This window comes from Sparus aurata, chromosome 9 (genome assembly GCF_900880675.1).
Source record: "Sparus aurata chromosome 9, fSpaAur1.1, whole genome shotgun sequence".
In the NCBI taxonomy this organism is placed as follows: Eukaryota; Metazoa; Chordata; class Actinopteri; order Spariformes; family Sparidae; genus Sparus; species Sparus aurata.
In genome coordinates, this window is record NC_044195.1 from 20,392,314 (window position 1) to 20,415,085 (window position 22,772).

Consider the following 22,772-nt stretch of genomic DNA (forward strand, 5'->3'; position numbering starts at 1 on the left):
GGAGAAAATTAGAATACCTTCTTTTCATTCTTGTCGTCCATAGGTATGCGTGCCGTACCCGGGATCCCTTCTCCTAGTAAAAAGCCCAGCCTTGTCATCAGTTCCTGAGTGGCAGGAGAGGAGGAGCTTGGCTGTTTCTCTGCTTGCAGCTCTAGAGAAGAGAGATAGAAAGAGAGAGAGAGAAAGACACAGAGAGAGAGAGAAAGAGAGAGAGAGAAAGACACAGAGAGAGACAGAGATAGAGAGAGAGAGGAAGAGAGAGACTCAACGTTAGTGGGCAGATTCCCTTTCTCCGCTGGATGGCCCACACAGGGCCACTCTGCCTGCCCTGCCCTCCTCTCGGCTCTGCTCTGAAATGCTATGCTGCACTCTCCAGCTGCTGCTGATGTGGTGCAGACCGAGAGAGGGGGAGGAAAGAAGAGCAAGGGAGTGAGAGAGAGAGAGTGAGTTAGGGAGTGTGGCGGGGGCTCTGGTGTCTGTGTGAGTGTGTTCTAAGTGTCTGAATACATGTGAATGTCCAGCATTGTTAAGAAAGCAGAAACTGTGTGTGTCCTGCAACATGCCTCGAGTGCCAATTCCAGAGCTTTCTGGTTGTTTACAGCTCTCACTCATAGAGCCTCTGAATATCAATGAGTAGACATGGGTCGTTCTCCAGCACAGCTTAAACTGTCTGCAGGCTTCACTCCCAAGCCTCAGTAGTTGTTTAGTGTGCCATTTCAAGGTCTGCAGTCCACTTGCAATCTCTTTTCTGTTTATGTTTTAACCCTCCAGATTACACTTCAACAACCACCTGTGCTGAAAATCAAAAAAGCGTATTTCATCATCCATACATATACAATGTAACTCAGCTATGGATGTGGTAAATTAATTAAGGTAGCTGAGAGTGAACAGACAGTATTATTGACAGACAGACACACAGATGGAGGGAGAGAGGGGAGCAGATGTCCAAGATACTGTACAAAAGCTTATTATACAGCTCTCTGTCAGCACCTTTCGCTCCTCTCTCCTTCATTTTCTCCTTTACCCTCCTTCTTCCACAGCTATTAATAATGTTGGCAGTCAATCTGATTAAATACAAACAAAGTCCGATGGCACGATGTACTGCCAAGCCCCAGTGAAGCCACCAGACAAGCACTCATATAAATCTTAGGCATGCGAATGCCCATAAACAAATAATGCATTCTTCTTCATTGTGAACGTCAATACATTATTATAATTGCTAGTCGTTTTCTCGAAATATTGGCAAACTCCGCAATTTGTTAAAATTATGTAACATCCGACAGGGAAGACAAAACTGGAGAATGCTTGAAAAGCGGTGGTGAAAATGTATCATTTATAGCATTAAAGGAAGATTCCCTTTGGATGAAATCATCAAAAAGACTTATCTCCATCCGTCCACGAGACACCATCTAATTCTTCATAACAAAATAAGCCTTGTTTTTTCCCGTGTCGTTCACCCATTTGACTGCCCAGGCATTAGGTTTACTTCCCTCTGCTTTGAAGTCCTTCTCTGTCTGTATCTTATTTCAAGTGCAAACTGGGGGCAAATGAGGTCTTGTTATGTGAACGTGAACAACATCTCCTTGTATGTTACCATATGTACATGTCTCCACCCATTACATCATACTTCTTCAGCTAGTTGCCACGTGAGAATGCCATTTTAAATTTCATTTATGTTACGCTCAGGAAAATATGGCTTTTTTGTGGCTATATCTAATGTGATGGCAATTAGAATCTTAAAATGGGAATTGCTGAACATACAAGAGCCATCTAGAAGTTCAATTGCAGACAGGTCAGTTTCAGTGACATTTAGCATAATACAGTATACACACCTGACGATACACTACAGCTGTCACATGTCCTCTTTGGTTAGCAGTTACTCTTTCTTTTGTGTGTGTGTGTGTGTGTGTGTGTGTGTGTGTGTGTGTGGTAGCATTGCACTAGTATAACATTGTTGGACTCCTTCAGGAAAGGTTCAATTCAAATTATCAAAATCGATAAAGCAAAACCAGAGATATTGCATTTTTATTGCATGGATTCTTCTTCCTTTTCAAAACCTGGTACCTATATTACCAACAATGCAAATTTGCCAGGGAGAGGCATTTTATTAAATTGCATTTAGTTAGTTTCCTCCATAGCCACAAAAGGCTTTATACATATTTTTTGCACATATACAGTAGTTCACCCTGTAAAGACACTTTACTGTGTAAAATTGGTGGTGCCCACTGTTGTTGTTATTTTGTTTTACTTTTTCAAACTTTTTGGCCCAACTTTTCGCCCTTGGTTCCAGATGTCTGCCCATTCAGTAACACATTCCTTAATCTATGTTTGTGTTTTCTAACTCAAATTGCCTTGTGTTGTCCGTTTATACCTTTATTTGACGTATGCTGTAATTTAGTGTGGCATCTTTGACTACTGCTGTGTCGTTAATGTAGTTGCTGGAGGTCCTTGTAGAATTCGGGGGAGCCTCAGTTAAATCTTGTCAAATTCAAGTCATTAGGGAACTACCTGAACTTGATTGTTTGAGGCATTTTTATATGATGAAGTCCTAGCCCCCCTATTGAGGAGTAAATTCAAACACCATGGAGACCACCTTGGGAATATTACACATTAAATTACATATAGCAGGAAATGTACTCCTCCACTGTCTTGCTACTGGTCAGAAGAAGTTGCATTGCAACAATAATGAAGGAATGTTAGACAGTACAAGTTTAGAAAAAGATGTGTCTATTCATTATCTACCACTTACATAATAAGAGCTTTCATTCTCAAGATTCACCGAATGGACAGTGAGCTAAAATCACATGCTGCAGACAAAATCTAAAGGTGAGGAAGGCCATATGAGGTGCATCTCACTGCTGCTATAGTCAGAAACAGAAACAGGGAAAAATACAGATCAACTTAAACTCTGCAGCATGAGATCTTAGTTTGGTTGCCAGCGAGAGCAAAACCACTAATTCTACATCTGAATTAGGGCTCTGAAATTAATCAAAATAAAACTGAAAATGCAGTATAACCAAATGTGTCGGTCTTTGATGGGCACAATTTGTAATGAAACAATTGCCCTAACCTATAATAAATCTAGTTCTCCAAATGTAAGAAAGCATGTTTTAATACAGACCCTAACAAATGTCACAACATGATTTTAATTGTTTTTTCCCCAGTGAAAATTAAAACTGGAGTTCGGTTGTTCATATGTCTACAAAACTGATTATATACAAAATGATTTTATTACCCCATTGTGAAACCCTTACTTGAAGCTTTCCATGTTAAATAATAACACTCATTCCATGTCTTGCTCAAAAATGCTTCTCCTGTAAAAGGAGGAGCTGAGGATAGAACTACAAACTGCGCAATCAAAAAATAAACTACATTATTCCACCTGGGCTACTTACCATTTCTGCTGCTTAGTTAAACAGCAGCACTGGTTGTCTTATCTTTGAATAGTCCCTGGATTGTTTTATTTGGACCAACAAAGCCTAATCAAGCACCTGGTGAGAACTAATTCCCCACTACTTTAAGAGCAGCAAAGGTTCTTGAATTTCTTTGAGAATAAAAATGCTCACAGCTGCTACAATATAACTTCCAGAGCAATTTTGTAAAGGCAGAATAAACAGAGCTAGCAATTTATCAAAGGCTTTTGAACAGTCAGAATCAGCCATTATGCCTTGGCACATGTTAGTCATGTGCCTACATCCTCCAGCCAAGAACAAAATGTGTTAGACAAGATACTTGAGTAGTATGTAATGCCAGACAACATATCACTAAATTGAGATTGTGCAGAATATTTATGTTAACCCTTTGACCAATCTTCCCACTTGGTTGCCTAGTTTCTGATGTAAGTTTGTGTTTCGTGTTGGCACTGACTTTAGGCCAGTTGCACTGCTTCCAAAAAAAGAAGGAGAAAAAAATGAAAAAGCACTTGCCTTTAATTTTGAGAAATATATGTCTGAAAGGAAACATGGCAATAACCAAAGAGGCCTAAAGGTTTCATATTGAATAAATTGAAGCTTTTGTCCATGTTGCATTGAATGCTTACCCACACACTGTGCTGTACTTGCATCACCTTTTCTCCATTGCAAATACTGTGCAGTAAAAAAAAACAAAAACCTGACACTGAAAATCAATTCTTTATGGGGAATATGACCCTGCTCATATAACTGCTTGAAAGGAACCACTGGCCACTGGTGCAAAGACAATGTCGAGGCCTGAATGCTGGCAATGATTTTATAGACAGATTCAGGGTCATTGGATTATGACATATTAAGTCTTAACACAACACTATAATCATAGGACACTCTCACCCACCACGTCATGCACAAATCCTTAAAACCAGAAACACGTTCAAGTTGTAATCTTCAGATATAATTCTTGGTGGCTTCGACAGTGAGTGTAAGCGTTCATTGTTGCTATGAGATCTTTATAGGATTTTCTGCCATTAACATTTGATGTCCTGTAGATGCTGTTAATGCACCCACATACAGATAAATCACACAAACAGTTCTGAATTCAGATATCATCTGTGTTGAGCACTGCAATAGCAGGTCAATAGCCATTTGAAATACACAACACCACATTGCATGCTCCATCAACTTTTAGTAGACGGGTACAGATAATGGGAATTGGTCCCAGGTCTTTAAAAGGGGGCACCTTACACATCACACATTTACAGCTACCATACAGACAGACAATGACAGGTTTTTTGATTGTGAGAGTCTGTCAAAGGCATGGTGTGGTGTGGCTTTTAGTTCTGGAAATGCAAATGTTATGGATTTGTGAAGACTAAAATATGGAGAATCACATACATTAGGATATTTATGCCCTCCACTTGACACGGCTAAGATGATATGCTTATTGTCTGGTTGAATAGTATTGCAATACTTTGGGTCCAATTTCTTTTGTATGCAAGTATTGCAAATCTTCAAGTATTGGCATTCAATGTTAATATTTATTGTATTTTTTGTTTTCTTTTTTGAACTTGAATCATACACCTTTAGATGTGCAGATCACATGCCAGTCAGTCTTTCTGCATTCAACTTATGCAGCATGATTTCTCTACTGCACCTAAAAGTGGTATATATATATATATATATATATATATATATATATATATATATATATATATATATATATATATATATATATATATATATATATGTGCTGATTGTCTATAACTGTTTCTCCATCTAGAGCTGCTGGTATTTTTAAACCCCTGTGAAGTTTGAGTAGCTGACTGACTTAACAATGTGAAATCAACAGTCATAAGGTAATTTCAGCATTGAATGTTAAGAATGTAATATATAATGGATCTTTCGTTAAGATAATACTGTTCCACTTGAGATGCTAATTTTCATTAGCATGTTGGTATTGGCAATGGTATGGGAATTCTCATTATGTGTTAGCATCGAGCTAATTGGATAATCACCAAAATATAAAATCAGGAATCAAAGAGTATAGCCTACAATACTTGAGTGACTCAATGTTTTTCCAGTACAGAGCTGTATTTGTACCTGCTCTGGTTATGACATATAACAATGTATAAACTAATACAATTTGTTGTTGGTCTGCTTCGTCCCCTTTTCCCTGACAGGACACCTTGCCTACAAGGACTGATCATTAGTCCTGGAATTGTTACAAATCTCAGAGCATCTGATATGAGTACACCACAATAAACAGAGATGTCAGCATACGTGGCACACATCGCAGTTACAAGCCAAAAATGACATCAACAAAAATATCCTCTATAGGCACGTGTGATCTCTGCAGCACACTGTACCAACACCCAGACTGGACACACTGCAACCTTTACTCTGAAAGCATTTGTACAAAGCATTTTGTCTTGGATTTATGAATAGAAACATAGCACATGCAGTATACAGAGGAATCTGTGTTAAGCTGAGGGTTGTAACTCAGGTTTATTAATTATAATTCTTAGGCTTTAGCTTATCAACTGCTTCTGAATGAATTGAGTGTGTGAATAACCCTAAGACCTGTTTCTTTAATGAATGTTATCATCACCTATTAATCACTCCTTACCATTTCACTGTCTGATGACAGCAATGACAGATAAATTTGTAACGCAGATCGGGCTCATGTAACGGAAATACTCTATAATTATTGTTTTACCTCTATTGTCATACTTAGACGGTTCAAAACATCCGCAGTCCCATTTATTGGCTGCTTTCATCTGTTGTTGTAAGACTCTTGCTCCAGGGGAACCTCAGCAGTCATGCTGAGGGAGGGACACATTTTTCTTTTACCTTCCTGCCAAAGTTTTCCAGCGTGGTTGTGGTTCATATCAGCTACTTCTCAGCCATAAGCTCTATTCTCTAACCTTTGGGCTCCAACGTTGATCTTATCTGCATCTAAAGCTATCATGAGCAACCATTGCCTTAAACCGTCTTTATGAAATCACTGCTGCTTGTTGTCAGGTCTGGCGACTGTCACCTATGACAACACACTGAGACTGTAAGAGACTGTTTACCAGGTAATGCTACTAGTCATTATTTCCCCAAGGATTTTTTCAAAAACATGGCCAGTGTTTGGCCTTTTTATGACAGTAATAGCTACAGTATACAGTCCATAGTGTATTTGTTGCTATTATGGTATATGTCTCCTATTCTGTAGCCTTCAGGCTGTAGAAGAGTTGACACACCTTCTCATTTAATGTTTTTTCTTTATTTTCATGACTATTTACATTGTAGATTCTCACTGAAGGCATCAAAACTATGAATGAACACATATGGAATTGTAATAAACAAAAAAGTGTGAAATAACTCAAAACATGTATATTTTAGATTCTTCGAAATAGCCACCCTTTGCTTCGATTACTGCTTTGCACACTTTTGGCATTCTCCTGATGAGCTTCATGAGGTAGTCACATGAAATGGTTTTCCAACAGTCTTGAAGGAGTTCCCAGAGATGCTGAGCACTTCTAGGTCCTTTTGCCTTCACTCTGCGGTTCATCTCATCCTAAACCATCTCGACTGGGTTTAGGTAAGGTGACTGTGGAGGCCAGGTCATCTGGCGCAGCACTTCATCACTCTCCTTCTTGGTCAAATAGCCCTTACACAGCCTGGAGGTGTGTTTGGGGTCATTGTCCTGTTGAAAAATAAATGATGGTCCAACTAAACACAAACCGAATGGGATGGCATGTCGCTGCAGGATGCTGTGGTAGCCATGCTGGTTCAGTGTGCCTTCAATTTTGAATAAATCCCCAACAGTGTCACCAGCAAAGCAGTCCCACACCATCACACCCCCTTCTCCATGCATGTAGAAACCATCCGTTCACCTTTTCTGCATCACACAAAGACACGGCGGGTGGAACCAAAGGTCTCAAATTTGGACTCATCTGACCAAAGCACAGATTTCCACCGGTCTAATGTCCATTCCTTGTGTTTCTTGGCCCAAACCAATCTCTTCTGCTTATTCTTTTTCCTTAGTAGCGTTTTTTTAGCAGCTATTTGACCATAAAGGCCTGATTCGTGCAGTCTCCTCTGAACAGTTGATGTAGAGATGTGTCTGCTACTAGAACTCTGTGTGGCATTCATCTGGGCTCTAATCTGAGGTGCTGTTTACTTGCGATTTCTGAGGATGGTGACTCCGGTGAACTTATCCTCAGCAGCAGAGGTGACTCTTCGTCTTCCTTTTCTAGGGTGGTCCTCATTTTCATTGTAGGGCTTGATGGTTTTTGTGACTGCACTTGGGGGCGCATTTAAAGTTTTTGCAATTTTTCGGATTGACGGACCTTCAGTTTTAAGTAATGATGGACTGTCATTTCTCTTTGGTTCTTAATATGAATTCTAACAGTTGTTACATAGGGCTGTCAGCTGTGTACCAACCTGACTTCTGCACAACACAACTGATGGTGCCAACTGCATTAAGAAGGCAAGAAATTCCACAAATGAAGACTTGTGACACCTGTGAACTTACTTTGAGGAATCTAAAACATGCAACATATTGAGAGTTATTTCACACTTTTTTGTTTACTACATAATTCCATATGTGTTCATTCATAGTTTTGATGCCTTCAGTGAGAATCTACAATGAAGTTATGAAAATAAAGAAAAAACATTAAATGAGAGGGTGTGTCCAAACTTTAGACTGGTAGTGTATCTCTGCAAATAAAAAAATAATATACATTTTTCCAATGCCATAAGTACCAGTGTCATGGTACAGTCGAGCACACCAAGGTCAGATAATAAATCATATTAAGACAACCATCCCAAGTGTTGCAACTATATCCCTGTTTTACTGTATGTTCTATAGCTCAGTTTCTTCAGTCTGAGATACATTAACATAGCAGTGGGACTTAAATTAACCCAAGGTCAAGAACCACATTGGTCTATCTCACTTTTAATGAATAACTTCATTCTTCAAGGGGAAGAGGACTTTCTAATCCATACCAAATCAGAAAAAAACAGTCAACAAAGTCCTAAGACAGAGGTCATAGTGGGGTTTATCAGTTTCTCAAGCTATCACGCATTCCTGAAAAGGAAAGCATGAAAGAGGGCTGCTATGGTTTACCGATTTAAAATGCTATCAGCAGTGGAGCACTTCTGACTGCAATTGGTCTACCTGTCTCCCAAGATAACCTGAAGGTGGGCTGAATACAAGTCAAAACTGCTGGCCTCTCTCAGTGTGTCGAGATTAGATCTGTTCTTGTTTCATGTTAATGCTCATTCGCTTCTTTACCTGAGGCACAGCAGGTCAGTCACACACACATTTAAACTGCTGACATACTGTATGCATGGGCACGTGTGAGCATTTTCTTTTCTGTCTCACTCATGTCAGTGTTGCACTGGAAGCTGGTAAGTCCAACTCAGTACAGATCTGGGTCAAAAGTATCTACACCTTCAAATTCTGAAACCTCTCTCCCAGCATCTTTTTGAAAATGCACCAGTAAGGAAGCAAGGAAGCTACAGGAAACAATTGCAAGGCCACGTAATGTGTGATGCAGATGGTCAATGGACACGCTGGACACTGACTGACTACAAGTCAGTGCAGCATGAATAGCTATGAAGCGCTGGAGACAACCAGCCGTGACAAGCTGCTGTAAGACTGTCTGTGCCTTCACTTAAAATACGTGGGATTCTAGCAGCCATTAAGAGAGTCGTTATGTGGGTATCTGTTTTCAAGCTTGGTTTAAGGGATGGGAGGCTGTCAGTACATAGCCATAGCCATGCTGTTTATCACACTTAATTCTACTGTTTGCTATCTTTGTTAAGCTCTGAATAAAGCACAGCCATGAAAGAGTAATAAATCTTGTTCATGTATGACACTGCTTGCTAACACTTAGCTAAGACGCTAAGGTTAAAAGGTAAAAAAAACTAGGGCTACAGTCAACACATGTCATGCTACTTATATTTGCAACAGCAGCTGATATACAAAGTAGACCTCTTGTAGAGTCTTGTCTATTCCCAGTTTGGAGTATCCATATCATTCATCTTAACTGGAGTTTCAAACCTTTCAGACCTCTGCAATGGCCTAATAATCCCACGTTTGCTGCTTCCAGTCCAGTCTTAATGAGAGTGACTCAATGAAAGATATATTAGTTATATTAGCTAGAAAGCCTCTAATTTGTTACTAATAATAACTTAAATTACATTCAATAGAGGGTCACAAGATTTCTACAGCAACGCAACCACTTATAAAAAAAATCATGTTCAATTATCATTTCTCATGAGCAGGGATTACCCATTTCGATAATATATCTAATAAATTCTACAGAAGTTCTGCAGAGTGTAAAGGCAAAATCTTTGGCCAACCTGGATGGATAACAACCCTTTACACTGACATACAGTCTTAATTGGAAGCCTGAATGTACAGCGAAAAAAATATAGCTCAATATATAGATGGTTCAGCTATAGGTGAGCTCTCTACAATTGCTGTAGGCTAGTCCTCAATGTTTCAATGAGAAGAAAAATAGGTTTGGTTAAGATTGGTCTATTATGACCCCAGTTCCTGTAACTTTGCAGCAAATCCAATACCATCTAGAAATGGTGAGTGTAGTTAATCAGCAGCATCATTCTCATGGCTCTCTTTACCAACCCTCATCTTTATTAACATGGTTTATTAATTGGTCCCATCCAAATGGACTTGGATAGACCAATGACTTTATCTGTGAGAGCTTTAAAACTGAAAAAATATGAATCACTTGAAGACGTTGTGTGATTCTGTGGTGGGCGGCATGATTTAACGGTTGCAGTATGGGAATTTTGAAAATACCCATAAGGTAAGATCATCTGGATGGAAGGCAATTTCAAAGTCAAACGTCTCTCTCTACAGTATCTTATTAATTCCTCTATATCTTACACTACATTCTAAGATAAAGGAAAACCAGGGACATAGTGGGGACCACTTTTCCTTATTCCAGTAACCGTATAGCAAATGGAGGCAAAAACAAAACAACATCGTTATCTGCTGGCCTGAGGAAGTTTATGAGCAGGTGTGAAAGGAAGAATGAAGACGGAAGAAGGAGGAGCAGAAGAAGAAGGGTGGAGGAGGAGGGTGAAGCCCCTGAACAGCCTGGCTCCACAGAGCTGTCTTGGCTCTGTCCCTGCCGAGAAAACAATCCAGCCGGTGCTCATTAGCAGCTGGAGTTTCATTACCACAACAGTGGAGCCTGTTTAATGAACCCTCGATGAGAACATGCATCCTGCTTCCCCATTTAAGTTCGGAGGTACCAGGTGACGTTGACCCCTAAAGCACGTTAAGCGCTATTATTGCATTCCAATGTATAAAACCACAAGTGTCCTTTGCCGCAAGCACAGATGGAGCTTCCAATGAGACTTTACAGTATCCTGAGGTTAGACTGCTGATAATAAGTGAAATGAGATCCAGAGGATGGGGATGGCAGGGTGAAAGTAATCATGGTTTCAACTGACATCTCAGCTTGACACCATACTCAAGCTGTTAGTGTTGTTGATATTGATGGCATTTCATTAACCATTTGACCAACAGAGCTAAAGCGTCTACATGCTACGATTCAGCCCCGTGGGGCACAGTGGCTGTGCTGTAAGGATCCGCAAGAGATGAGCAGCACAGATGAATGAAGCTTCATTACTAAACAAGGAAAAAGGCAAATGATATGCTAGGTTCAGCTGCTAGCTATTGATTGAAAGAGGCACAGAATTATTCTGCTTCAGTCCAAAAGAAATAACAGCCCCCCATCTTTTTAATATTATTTTGCACCACAAAATAAACTGTATACGAACGTTTTGGAAACTTGGGTAAATACACTAAAAATAGGTGATTGACTCCTCTCCTGACTCCTTCTGAGTCATTTTCAATGTCATAAATGAATAGAGCAAACAGAATGGACACAAAATGCAGAATGGAGGCCAGTGACAATGTTACAGTCTTTAAGTCTAGTCTCTCTTTGAAACTCAAACAATGTTTGAGTAATGCTTGAAAAAAGATTAAATATAGTGACATGCAGATGTCCTTACAGTAACCCATTATATGATAGCATCACAGCAATAATGAGGCAAAAATTAGCATGTCTACCTGCTATATAAATCAGCAGGTCTACCTGGGTGTCATGTTTACCCCTCTCTGCTGATCAGAGCTGTAACTGATAAGTTCCCGTGGCTACTTTAGAGTCATTTGATGTGGGAATGAATGCTGATTGAACCAATCCCACTATAACAAAAGCCAGATGTTAGTCAGTGTTTGTGGGTTTTTTGTCTGGTTTGAGGGGGGTATTAGTCACCACTTCCCTTAATGGTAGATGGTAAAGAAACTGCTAACACAACTGATCCATCATGTTGGTTCTCTTGTTTTTCTTTAGATCTTTTTCACATTTCTCTGTCTCTGTTTCTTCATATACTGTCATTCCCCAAAAAATAAAGGACAGTCTGACATTTTCTGTACTGTTGTATGAATAGACAAATCCAAACGATGTACAAAGATGTCACCAGGGACACCGTGGTTTCCTACATTCTCAAAAACATTCCTCACATGCCGCCTGCATGGAACCCCAGCTGTGGCTGCGAGACCATCAGATTACTTTTCTTAGATGACATGTTTTACATGTCAGGGCATACAAACATACACTTAAGGACGCCATGAAAATGAATACTGAGTGTTTAGCTCTATATTGGGCCTAAACAATTTGGCAGCTAAAAATGTCTACATTTAGAAGTGTTTTCACTGTTAGCTCAAAATTTAACATCAACAATAATATGCCATGAAAGGCACAAAGAAAGACATGAACTCCAAAAAGGGTTAACGAATTAGTACACATTGTACAGGAAATGACAATGAAATGTCAGAACAGAGCACTGACAGCAACACCACAGCCAGATTAAAGTGGTGTAAATTTACAGAACACTTAAGAGTGTAATTTGTCCCGTAGTTTCAGCATTGACAACACAATCAGTACATGAAGAAACAGGTGTTAAGTACTTGGGCCAGGGTCTCACTGGAGTTGTAACAGAGGGGGTTGTAAGAGAGAGACTTAATGGTGCGAGAGGACAGGACCTGAGGTTAAGTCTTGATTGACAGTGACAGAGCTCTGACCACAGCTGAAACAATTTTGACAGGCGGACCGTTGGCCACCTGTTGCAAATGTACTCATGCACGCAAACACACACATACATAAACAAACATAAATGTAGTTGCGGACACAAAAAAAAAAAAAAAAAATACACTCTGACAAGAAACTCTATCCTCCCTCATAGACGGAGCGGTGCGAGATGACACCCCTGCAGGTCAAACGCACATTTCCTTACTTATCCTACAGCACATCCTGCTTGTCCACAACAGAGAGCTCTGGAAATCTGACGATCCAACCCAAAAGAAGAAATTAATATTCTACATGAAAGCTGTGATCAATTGTGAGGATTACCAAAATATAACATGCACACAAAATGACAAATCTGAGTATGAACTGCTTAAAATACCACAAATGTTGAAGAGAAGACATGAATACCAAAGTGAAGCATGGTTGTTGGACATCCCAGAAAGGCCATCGTTCAGCACAACACCCAACAAAAACCCCCTTTATAACTCCTAAGAACTTGTAAGAACGGGGCCTAAATGTCACACAGTTCTCATGCTTAAAAATTTCCGATGGATTTTCTGGCTCAGATTCTTCCGGCAGCCTATCAACATTCTGCGCTGACGCTGACCTTGTTATAAAAGCTGCAATGTCAAACAAACATCTTGTCCTGTCCCAGCAGTTAGCAGGAAAAAAAAACTATTGTTTACCATCTCTGAAGTAGAGGACAACACAGACTGAAAGATGCTCCCTTTACTGACAAAAGAACGGATACGTCCTTGTCACATACAACGTGTGGCGCACGTTAATAGGAGTTAATCCAGTCGATGTAACAGACCAAAGCTAAATCACTAGCCCTTTTAACACAGCGATGCCGCATTATCTCCGAAGCGGTGGTTCGCCAATTCTCCGCCGATGGTGATTCACACAGAGCGAAGCATCTCCGCCTTAAAGACGAAACGCTGTGAAATTCACTCAGAAAGCAGGCGCTGTGGTTCCTAAAGAGGCGTGACGGTACACGTCATGATGATGACGTCGGTGTGTTTCCAAGGTGTTTCCCTGGAGTCCCCCCTGTCAATCTAATCCCGCGGACAGTTTATAATCATATGGATGCTGTTATAATGTGCAGTGATTGAGATCCTGACCCACCAAACATCCTGGAAAGTGACAAAGTTAAGTTTTTCGTGCTAAATTACATAATTACATAATCACCATCAGTAAACTGGACGCTGTCGGTCTCACATACAGGGCCGGAGGCTGTTTTCCGGGGGAAAGTTCACTGAAGTCTCGGTCTGGACAGCTGCCCGTCGCAGTGATTTATTTTCATCACAAATACTTTGTGAGTTTAAGTTTTTGCCGGTGACAGACGCTGTTTTTCAGGCAGAAATGTGACGAAGAATTGGTAGGATGGGCGGAAAGGCAGACGGGAGGACAGACGCTGCTCCATGTACAGCTGTGTTATTGTTTTTCCTCATAAGTTGCCAAACACAGAAAAATTGCATGCAAAATAGTGAGGTGTTGAGTGATGTTAAGAAGAGGAAGAGGGGTGTTGTAGCTTTACATTTATAATCAGAGTGACTAGTAGCCATTAGTTCAACTAACAGTGGACTAGTTGTTGCACACTTGGGATATTAATGATTTAAATATATATTTTTGGGGCATGTAGTATTTTAAAATGGTGGTAAACCCACTAAGAATAGGCTGGTTGAGTCCTTTCTCATTGCCAGTGGACTTGTTTGTTTTTCTTTGTTTTTTTACTTGTGTGCCACATTTATAATCAGGAAAACAATAATAGGCACAGATCATATACCTCATCAGACCACATCCAAAGTCTCAATCATTTTTCGGAGCTGAGATGATGGAAGTAGCTAAGGAGTGACAAATCACGCTTCTCTGTCATCTCTGTTGACAGTGGAACATGCCAAATACTGATCAGGCAGCTGCTGATGTAATTAAGGTTACTTCTTTAATATCTCTCTTTTAAACTCAGCGCTTGAACAGAGGTGGATGCAAAAGTATTAACAAGCCAGTGGCCTTAACTGAACTGCGTATCATCGAATCGAACCAGAAAAGGGGTGGAAATTAGAGTGTCTATGTGGGTGCTATGATTACATAACAGTGGATCAGACCTGGAGTCAATAAACACTTGTGACTACTGCGAGAAATAAATGCTGATTGTATTCCCAATTAAGACAATAGTCCCGATGTCAGTGTCAGTGGGGTTTTTGTCCAGTATGAAAGGATTGAGAGAAATGCAAAACAGTAATAATAAGCCTTTAGAATATACATTTTACCAGCCCATTCACAAAGCAAGCCTACTGTTAATGACAATGCTAGGACAGAAGCAGTAATCATCCTGACTGTGTCAAACAAGCAGCAAGGAGACAACATTTAATTATACAACATAGTATAACATCACTTGTCTCGTCCAAAACATGTTAATTAATAACTTCCAGCTTGAAAAACAAATAATTGCTGACCTTGATGGATAATCTATACTTACAAATAAATTCAATAAATGAATCCGACAGCCTACGGTTATGCTTCCATTTGACAGCTTGACAACACCAGCTGCAGAAGCATTAGCAACCCTGCCTGGTCATGTGATTAGCATTCAGTCTGTAAGATGCAACACACATGCACTGCAACGAACCAACAGAAAACTCAGTCGGGTTTGACTCTTCTTGGATCGGTCGACTACTAAGTGCTAGCCCTTATTTACACTCAGAAACACTCTACAGTGACTTACCCATCTCCATGGAATCCCGGCATAAAATTTCTACAAAAAATTTATAAAAATCCCCACCAGGACTCAAAACTTTTTGGGGTGTACACACCTCATAAAATTAGCTTCCTAACAGTGCCAGTGCAGCAGCTGTTAAGAGATAACATTTATCTGGCGTCCGCTATCTGCCGGTAGCCTGCTCTGAGCCGTAACACTGCTCTCTGTGCCAGCTGAATGTCAGACACACCCTCGTGCCTTGGTATGCAACAGTCAGCAGTGACTGGGCTGCGCTGGGTGTATACTGCTGTCTGCGTATGTGAACAATCAGAGGGCACTACTTTTTGTGTTGCCTTTTGCGAAAGATAACGCATCTCACAACTCCACTTAAGCCTATGGGAGGAATTTGAGCTTGCCCTGCTCTGCTGGAAATCCAAACAGGGCACTTAGTGGAACATTACCCCCCCACACACACACAATCACACAACGCCCAAAACAAGAGAGAATAGGCAGCAATAACACTAAAGACACACCTCAAAGAAACGTGGAAACAGAAGGACACACATAAACATGTCCAATTACTCAGACATTGTCCTCATTAAATTCCCATGAAATAAATCCAGTGTTTCTTCTTTGGTCAGATAATGTATCCCCACACAGGGGAAAACAGACTCCTCTGTAATCTAAACACACACTTAAAAATAAACGCAGCACTATTGTGTGTTTGTACAAGAGGCTACATGAGGGAACACTGCTCAAACTCACTGGTACTTACACGGACCGTTCATGCAGGAACTGATGCTACCCTAAAATTACGGAGACCTATCCCTGACCTCATGGAGCCATCAATGATCTTCTGTATAACATTAAACAGTTTGAGGGCAAAGTTGTGAACTCTGATTTACATGTGTCAGACTGTCTGTTTTGAATCTCTTCAAAAAAACACAAGCAAACACACTCCATAAGTGAACAAAAAGCAAAACTCACCATTGTGTGAGGACTCCTTGTTATCGGTCACCTTCCTCAGCGCTGAAACGATGGCATCAGAAGGAATGCGAGGACTCTCCACATATTTGGGCTTCCTGATTGGACCTGCGAGCGTGAACCGAAGACACAGGGAAAATGAGAGACAGAGAGTGTCAGACAGAGAGAGAGAGAGGGAGAGAGAGAGAGAGGGAGAGAGAGAGAGGGAGAGAAGGAAAGAGATACAAAAGAGGAGAGAATGGGAGAAACAGAGAGAGAGAGAGCGAGAGAGCGAGAGAGCGAGAGAGAGAGAGAGAGAGAGAGAGAGAGAGAGAGAGAGAGGGAGAGAGAGAGTGAGTTCTCGCTGGATTAACGTGTTCCAGATGGGACTAGAGATGAGAGGCGGTGGTGTCTTAGTTGGACAGGCTTGGCTGCACTCCGTAGCTCAAATAAACTCTCTCTCACACACACACACACACACACACACACACACACACACACACACACACACACACACACACACACACACACACACACACACACACACACACACACACACACACACACACACAAACAGCTCTCTGCACTGATAGGTGCTCTGGTCTGTCTGACAACCCAGAGTACTGTCTGCATGGACGGAGACTCCCACTAAAAATGCTGTTAGCCAGGTTGGGGAATGTAAACTACAGCAGGAAACCACAACAGTTAGCCCCTTTGTGAACTTGCAACTTACAGGCAAAGAGTTTTTTTCTGCGTGTACATAGAGCTGTGAGTCCAGTGAACGTAAACCCTCAAGGACATGGACAGAACACGGTCCAGGTGTCCTGGTGCAAGTCAGATGATGTATCTGGGACAGCGGTACAATCCTCTGAAGACGGTCCTTGTCTTTAGCGAGGAGTCGAGGTTCGCTGTTCCCTCCGCTCAAACCGTGACAGAATTAGAAAATCCCACAGCTCCACACAGAACACTTGCTCACTGTGCTGAACTTTAAGATAAACCATTGACATAATTGACCCAGCTGAAGAAATAACATCTTCTGCAACATTTCCATTGTCATGTGTGCAAAATGATTTACCCACTTGTCTGTAAATTATTCTGTACAAACTGTCTCTAAATCTGCCCTAAATAGATGTAAAATAAGGTTCTTTCTTTAAGTGGAAGCAAAGGCCTTCTAATCTTTCCTAAGAGTGGCAATATAATTGTTTATACATGCAGGAAATCCAGCAAAGACACCAGACTAAATACTAAGCCATGAAACAAACATCTCCCGAGCAACGTGCTGAGCAGATTTTCATGTCCTACTTCTATCCCACATTTTCTTAGTAAAAGAGAAATAAATTCAGTCCAGACACAAAAGAACAGAAGCAAAAATAAAACTGCAGAAAATTATCTGAAAAAAGGAGGTCACTGTATGTTTTTTCGATCCATAAATCCATTGCGAACAGCAACAGCATGACTCCCCTTGCACCGCTCCTCCATGTTCCTCCAACCCTGACCTACTGTAACCCAATCCAAACCTCGTCCTCTTCCTCCAGACTCATGTTATCAGATGACTGTATGTGTAACCCCGTCATAACATTAAGATTAGATGGGGAGAAGAGATAGCCACTTCCTATTACCACATTCGATAACCAGTCACTCCCACCTCAAGAAGAAGAAAAAAACTCATAATCAGATGGAACCATTTTGTAAAACACAGCTGCGATCTTGGCACAAGATACTAACAGTGGAGGTTAGTGAGGGGTAAGGAGGTGGGGGGGTTTTACAGCAGAAGCCATGTGAGAGGAAGTGATCTGGAAGTGTCATTGCAAACCAAGCATGAGAGTCAAAGTCAGCTTGATGCACAGTGCCATCTATGGATACGCAACTTGAAATGCATAGTGAAGAACGATGCTTTTGATGCCCGAGAAGAGCTTCTGCTTTTGCAGGGTGTTGTCTGGGTGTTAGAAGACATCATAAAGTAAAAGCCAAAAGTCAAATGCAGGTGCAGGAAAGAAAGTTTTACTGTGCGGTGCAATAGGTTTTAAAACGTGATGATGGTGTTGTTTACAAGTACTATAATCTAATTATTGGATTTCCAATTTGTGTACATAGATGAGGTCTAAGCCTCAAGGGGACTGATCCAGTGAAGCATCTGCAATAGCAATCCAAGGCAGTCGGTTATTTGCCTGACAAAGCCAGAGTCCGTCCTGAAAACCACCATTCATCCGTGGATGGTCAGGCAGAACCTATTACCCGGGAGTCACACTGCTCCAATTAAAGTGTGACTACAAAGACAGAGAGGGCTGTGTGTGAGACACACTTAGTTCAGGTAAATATCTTGGGCCGAAAAGCACCGCCAAATATGTCCCGTTGAGTGTATTTCATTCAAAAACAACAGGGGGCACAGTTTTAGTAATCCAAACCATATGCTTAAATTCACATTCGGTTTACAAAGAATGCAGAGAGGAACACAGGATCCACATAAAACGACAAACATGTGGCTTGTTATCGAGGGTAATTTTAGGCCACATAATACAGTCGATAATACAAGGAATAGGCGAAAGGTCCTTCAGCAAGACTCTGACAGACAAATCACAGAGGGGTTTCTTTTTCATTCAAAATCTCATCTCAAGATTTAACAGGGTGTCATTACCGCTCTGCCCTTTTAGATAGAAGCGCTGACGAATGAGCAATTGCGGTTTATAACAGGCATGAAAAGGTCGCAGAAATGGAAGTGTCAGACATGTGACCCTTGAAGGATGACAGAGAAATTAGATGTGCTCTTACTTTCCCATAAATGAATGTTAATCTATTCAAGTGTCCATTCATTGTAAGGCAATTAACAAATTAAACATAAAGGACGATCATCATCAAAATTTCAATTCAGAAAATTTATAAATACAATGGTGGACGAAGAGAATGAGAAAGGTGAGGATTTTTTGTAAACTATCAACTTTGTCACATCTGCTTATTCCATCACAGAGCCAGATTGAGTTGCTGTAGTCTGAATATATTCCACGCAGCGAGGACAAGAGGAAAAATGTCTCTTTCTGATATCCTTCAAAAAGCAGGCAAGAGCTCATTAGAGCAAGGAAAAGCGAGAAGACTGATTCAAAAGTAAGTTGAAAGAGATTCTGTTAGTTATGAGTAGTTTGGGGACAAGACCCACCAAATGTAACACAATAGAAAAGGAGAAGAAGCTTCCTGATTTTATAAATTAATGTTTAACATACTTTTCCTCTATTTGTTTAACTGAAGCATTTGATGAAGTTCTACTGACTTGTAAATAGCCAATAATATAAGTATCCCAATATCAAGACAATAATTTATTAGTCAGAATGTATCGTGCATCCATAGCTACGACATTCATAGACTCGCATAGCTAGACATTTTTCCATGGCCCTATGCCAGGGCTCAGCATGAGACATGTGAAAAATTTGACACATTAAAATCCAAAAGGACATAGTTAACTCATTATAGAAAGGAAAGCGCCCTATATTTCCCTTTACAGTTTGGGTGTCGGGTTGGCGTCAAGTGTACTGCAGGATGGTTCTGCTACTGTAGAGAAACTAGTTAGTCCTGAGCCCTGCTCTGATGGTTAAGAAGACTTGAAATATATATATACACATATATATACATATATACATATATACACATATATATATATATATATATATATATATGTAGATAGAGAGGACAAGACAGAGAGAGATAGAGAGATAGACAGAATATAGACATAGAGAGATATATAGGATACACACAAGAGAGATAAGAGGATATATAGATAGATACACACAGAGAGAACAGAGATAACAGAGAGAAGACATAGACACACAGGAGGACAAGATACATAGAGAGACAAATAATAGAGATAGAGAGAGGACAGTATAAGAGAGAGACAGAAGAGAGAAAGAGATAGGAGATAGATAATACATACATAGAGAATAAGAGAGATATATACACATATATATATATACACATAATATATAATTATACTATCTATATATATATATGTATATAAAAATATACATACATATATATACATACATATATATATATACATATATATATATATATATATATATATATATATACATACATAATATATATCTATATATATATAATATATATATATACATATATATATAATACATATATATATATATATACATATATATATACATACATATACATACATATATATATATATATACACATATATATATATATACATACATATATATATATATATATATACATATATATATATATATACATCATATATATATATATATATATATACATATATATCTATATCTCTCTCTATCTATATATATCTATCTATATCTATATATCTATATATATATTATCTATATATCTATATCTCTAATCTATATTCTATCTATATATCTCTCTATATATATATGTATATATATCTATACACATATATATATATATATATATATATATATATGTATACACACATATATATATATATACACATATATATATATACACATATATATATATACACATATATATATATATACACATATACATATATATACACATATATATATATATACATATATATATATATATATATATATATATATATATATATATATATATATATATATATATATATATATATATATATATATATATATAAATGCACATGTTAAATATCTAGGAAGAAAAGCAAGCAAACAGAAGGCAGGAAAGGAGATGGGTTAAGGGAGAAAAACAGAGAGAAGGAGTATCTCTAGGGTAAAGCAGCCAGGCGAACTGTTACTCTTCACCCGCCAGTATTCACTGTGAGACTCAGGAATCCATGACCAGCAAGCCATCAATCAGCAGGCACACGCACGCACACACACATACATACCAAAACAGTTAAATACCTATGACCAACAACTTACAATGTCCAGTCAATGCCAGTGAAAGAGAGGATTGTTCACAGCTAAGAAGTGATCAAGGACTTTTCCCAGCATTCCTCAAGATGGACTCTGACTTCTCCACATTTCAACTTTTCAATAAGACAGTGCATTGCCTTTGTGCAGCAGAGAGTGTCTCACAACAGCCCTCTTTATGTTCGTTAAATGTCATTCTTCAACTCAAACGTGAAAAATAATATATTCCAGCAAAAAAAAAAAAGATAGATGAGGCTGATATTCTGAGCGTTGCAAAGTTAAACTCAGTTACCAGTGGTATTTATTGAACATCTGAGAGGCAGCACAAGATATATTTGGAATATATTTTGGAATTGTTAATAGCTGTAACAAGCTAACTGAAAAAGAGCTGAGAAATTATTACAGACAGGTTGCTTTGTGAACTTCAAACACAAATGCTCATTTATGATTAATTCCCTACTGACAGCCTGACATACTGCCATTACCCTCTCTTGGTTAATTCAATTTCTGCACCACAATGAGGGACTTTTTGAAAAAACATTAAATGTTTAATAGTCATGATTAATCTCACACATGCTGTTTCACAAGCTGGTGTGAATTATGTATTAGCCTCCACTGTGCAACAATAACTCCTACTTCAATGTAAAGTAAGCCAAGATGTTTTCCTTTCTCCTCATCATTTAAAATCTAAAATGGTACACAACTGATTCTACTAAAGAAGTGATGTCAGAATCTCCAGCCTGGGTCTCTTAGGCAATAAGGATTGGGATTCCACCACAGATTTAAAAAAAGGGGGGGGATTGCATGTGATAAAGAGCCAAAGCCAGAGTGTAGTGAAGCGCAGCGGAGTTGAGAACTGGATAGAACTTTACAACTGGGTGCTCATCAGAGGAACCTTTCAAAGGGTTCCTGCAAGGTCTTGTACAGGCTCTGCTCTCAGAGAGGCATCAATATTCCCTCAAGGCTGTCTGGTTACTGTCAATACCCCACAGTTGACTTCAGGAGAGCTCACCTCAAAGGGGGCTGCAACTGGCTTTGAAGAGAGTTCCTATCCGCTTGACAGAACTGCAAAATAAATTGCACTCATCTGGCGATGTAGAAGAAGATACAGGATGCTAGTGGATGAGCACTGTGTTCATACAGAATATTGTATGATAAATGACTCAAAGTAGATATTGCTAAGGAAAAGAGTATTACAGTTACAAGTAATTATATTATTTTGAATATTTTGGCAGAATTTTTCTGTTTGGGGGTTTCAGTGTAAGCAGACACTGTCCTTGAACTTGTACACACTGTTAATCACTCGTCCATAACAATGAGGCTTAACGAAAACACACAAATCCAAGGAGAAATCATCAAGTGTTTCACCAGATTACCTTATGTGTTGTTTTATGTGGTATGATACAATAATATCCTCTAGAGTTTTAACCACTGTTTCAAAAAAAAAAAAAAACTCAAAGAATACAGACATTTTAAATAATGGCTATGGTATTTCATAATACAGAAAAAACACAAAACACACATGATTAATTAATCTGCTGGTTAAATTCACAAGAACTAATGATTCATTGTTTAGTGGGTGAGGACTAAAAAGACAAACGTGCATACAGGGATCACCCAAAATGGTTCCAAGGTCCTTTAATTGATCTTAAGTTCCTGCGCTATGATCATATTATGTAAAACAGTGAAA

General features: G+C 39.3%; 1 protein-coding gene across 2 annotated transcripts in view; it reads right to left on the minus strand.

Annotated features, from left to right (window-relative positions):
• tanc1b (tetratricopeptide repeat, ankyrin repeat and coiled-coil containing 1b) overlaps positions 1–22,772 on the minus strand; it is a 130,155-nt gene that overhangs the window by 57,980 nt on the left and 49,403 nt on the right. For both annotated transcript variants that reach the window (XM_030427791.1, XM_030427790.1), the window contains exons 4-5: positions 16,212–16,316; positions 18–151 (exon numbers count right to left, since the gene is read on the minus strand). In XM_030427791.1, coding sequence (XP_030283651.1) covers positions 18–151; positions 16,212–16,316 — 239 coding nt within the window. The remainder of the gene's footprint in view (positions 1–17; positions 152–16,211; positions 16,317–22,772) is intronic.